General features: G+C 49.2%; 1 protein-coding gene across 1 annotated transcript in view; it reads left to right on the top strand.

Moving 5' to 3' along the window:
* Positions 1–455: 455 nt before the first annotated feature.
* LOC105538337 (vesicle-associated membrane protein-associated protein B/C-like) overlaps positions 456–2,087 on the top strand; it is a gene marked incomplete at its 3' end in the record, with an annotated part of 50,241 nt that continues 48,609 nt past the window's right edge. The window contains exon 1 of the mRNA XM_011978183.1: positions 456–661. Coding sequence (XP_011833573.1) covers positions 628–661 — 34 coding nt within the window. The remainder of the gene's footprint in view (positions 662–2,087) is intronic.

Genomic DNA, 2,087 nt, shown 5'->3' on the forward strand with positions numbered 1-2,087 from the left:
CTTGGCGCTCAGCGCGCGCCCCAGAAATGCGCGGAGCGGCCGGGACCCGAGAGGGCTGGTGCAGGAGCTAGGGCCTGTGCCTCCTCCCCGACCCTGAGACTTGCCTTCGAGGCACTTGTCACTTTGCCTTGTAACTTAGTGACCAGTTTGTGATCACTTTAGTGTGAGCCTCCGCCGCTGCTGTTGCTTGGAAGGTTCTTCCCCTGCTCTGTGACAGTGTTGACCTCAGGGTTTAGTTGAGGTATCACCTGCCCAGAGAGGCCTGCTGTGGCCACCCAGCCCACCGTGCACACCTGCTCTCTTGCTGTCCCCGTTCTGTCACTGTTTCGTGGTCAGCACCGCACTTTTCGTACTCAAAATCACTGTTTCAGCACTAGAAAGGAAACTGCATGAGGACAGGCTCTTGTCAGTTCGCTGCTGTGTACCCAGCACACATTAGACGCCTAGTAAATACCTGTTGAACCAACAAATGAACCTCCTCAGGCCTTCTGATGGGATTGGTCCCATTTTCCGTTCACTGCCTCCCTCATGGTGCCTCCTGGATGCAGCTGAGGGAGGCTGCCAAGGTGCTGGGATCCTTTTGCTCCGCAGAGCTGCCTGGAGCAACACCTGCGGTGGTGGGAAACCATGACCCTGGTTTCTCCCAGACACTATTATCTCTGTAATTTGTGCCTTTATGTTTTCTATGTTGTTCTTTTTTTTTTTTTTCCTACCTTCACCAGGGCCACGAGGTAAAAGGTCTGACATGCTCATTCCTTCTTTTTGCTTGTATCCAGTGATGTGGAAGGCACTAGGGACGTGATGGATGAACAAGACAGACAAGGCCTCTGCTCTCAAAGAGCTTAGCTTCCGACGAGGACAGACAAACCAGCACACAACATCGTTACAGATATGTGGAAGGCACTGGGGAGGTGATGGATGAACAAGACAGACAAGGCCTCTGTTCTCATAGAGCTTACCTTCCGATGAGGACAGACAAACCAGCACACGTGATCTTTGCAGATAGTGCTAAGTGCTGTGTAGGAAATGAAACAGTTTGACTCCATGGAAGTGTACTGTAGATTGGAAGGTCAGATCTCCACTATATCACTAGCACCAGGCTCACAGTAGATGTTCAGCTGGTATTAATGAATGGCCAGAGGCTCTCCAGTTTATATGTCCTATTGGGAAGTAGTGAAGGGTAACTTACGCAAAGTTACCCAGTTGGCAAGTGGTACATTTGAACCCAGACTTCAGAGTTCACGCTGTTAACCGTTATGCTGTCTGATCGCTGGGAAATACTCCAGAACGGTGGCTGTCACTTTGCCTTCCAAGTTAACAATGTGAAATAACTCTGAATTTACAGAGAACCAAAGGCTTTCCAATTAAAATGAAAAAACCAAAAAAACCCCACCAAACCTACCGGGGATCGAAATTCCAGGATAGTATTTGAGGTTTCATGATGCTCTCATGGCTTTCTGGGAACGCCAGATTGGAAAAGGAGGCCAGGTGGCTAAAGTGGTGAGCCATGGTTTCCACTTGAGTTGTCTGAAGTTCTTTTTCTGTCTGGGAGGCCTGGCTTGGCTTCTCCTGAGAATTGGTGGGTTCATTCGGTTAGTTCACAAACATTTACTGAGTACCTGATCTGTGTGTCAGATACCCGGAGAAGCCAAGTCATATCAGCTGTACTCTCCCATTTTCCCTCAACCTCCTCCCAGTACTTTAGGGAAGGGGGCAGATGAGAATAACAGCCAGGACAGGACAATGATGTAGGGTAGTTCAGAGTGCTCCAGGAGCATTGAGGAGGTCAACTTCTGAAGGAGGTGTCATTTGAGCTCAGTTACAAAAGGTTGAGTAGAAGAAGGCTCAAAGAAGGAAAGGGTGAGAACATTTCAGACAGAGGAAATTGCTGCACAGAGGCACAAACACTGAGATGACTGGGCTCCTTTGGGATGCCCAGTAGTTCTTTTTTTTCTTTTTTTTTTTTTTTTTTTGAGATGCAGGTCTTACTCTGTCACCCAGGCTAGAGTGCAGAGACGCGCTGTCTCACTGCAACCCCCGCCGCCCAAGTTCAAGCGATTCTCCTGCCTCAGCCTCTTGAGTAGCTG

Source organism: Mandrillus leucophaeus, unplaced genomic scaffold, assembly GCF_000951045.1.
Source record: "Mandrillus leucophaeus isolate KB7577 unplaced genomic scaffold, Mleu.le_1.0 Scaffold19, whole genome shotgun sequence".
NCBI lineage: Eukaryota > Metazoa > Chordata > Mammalia > Primates > Cercopithecidae > Mandrillus > Mandrillus leucophaeus.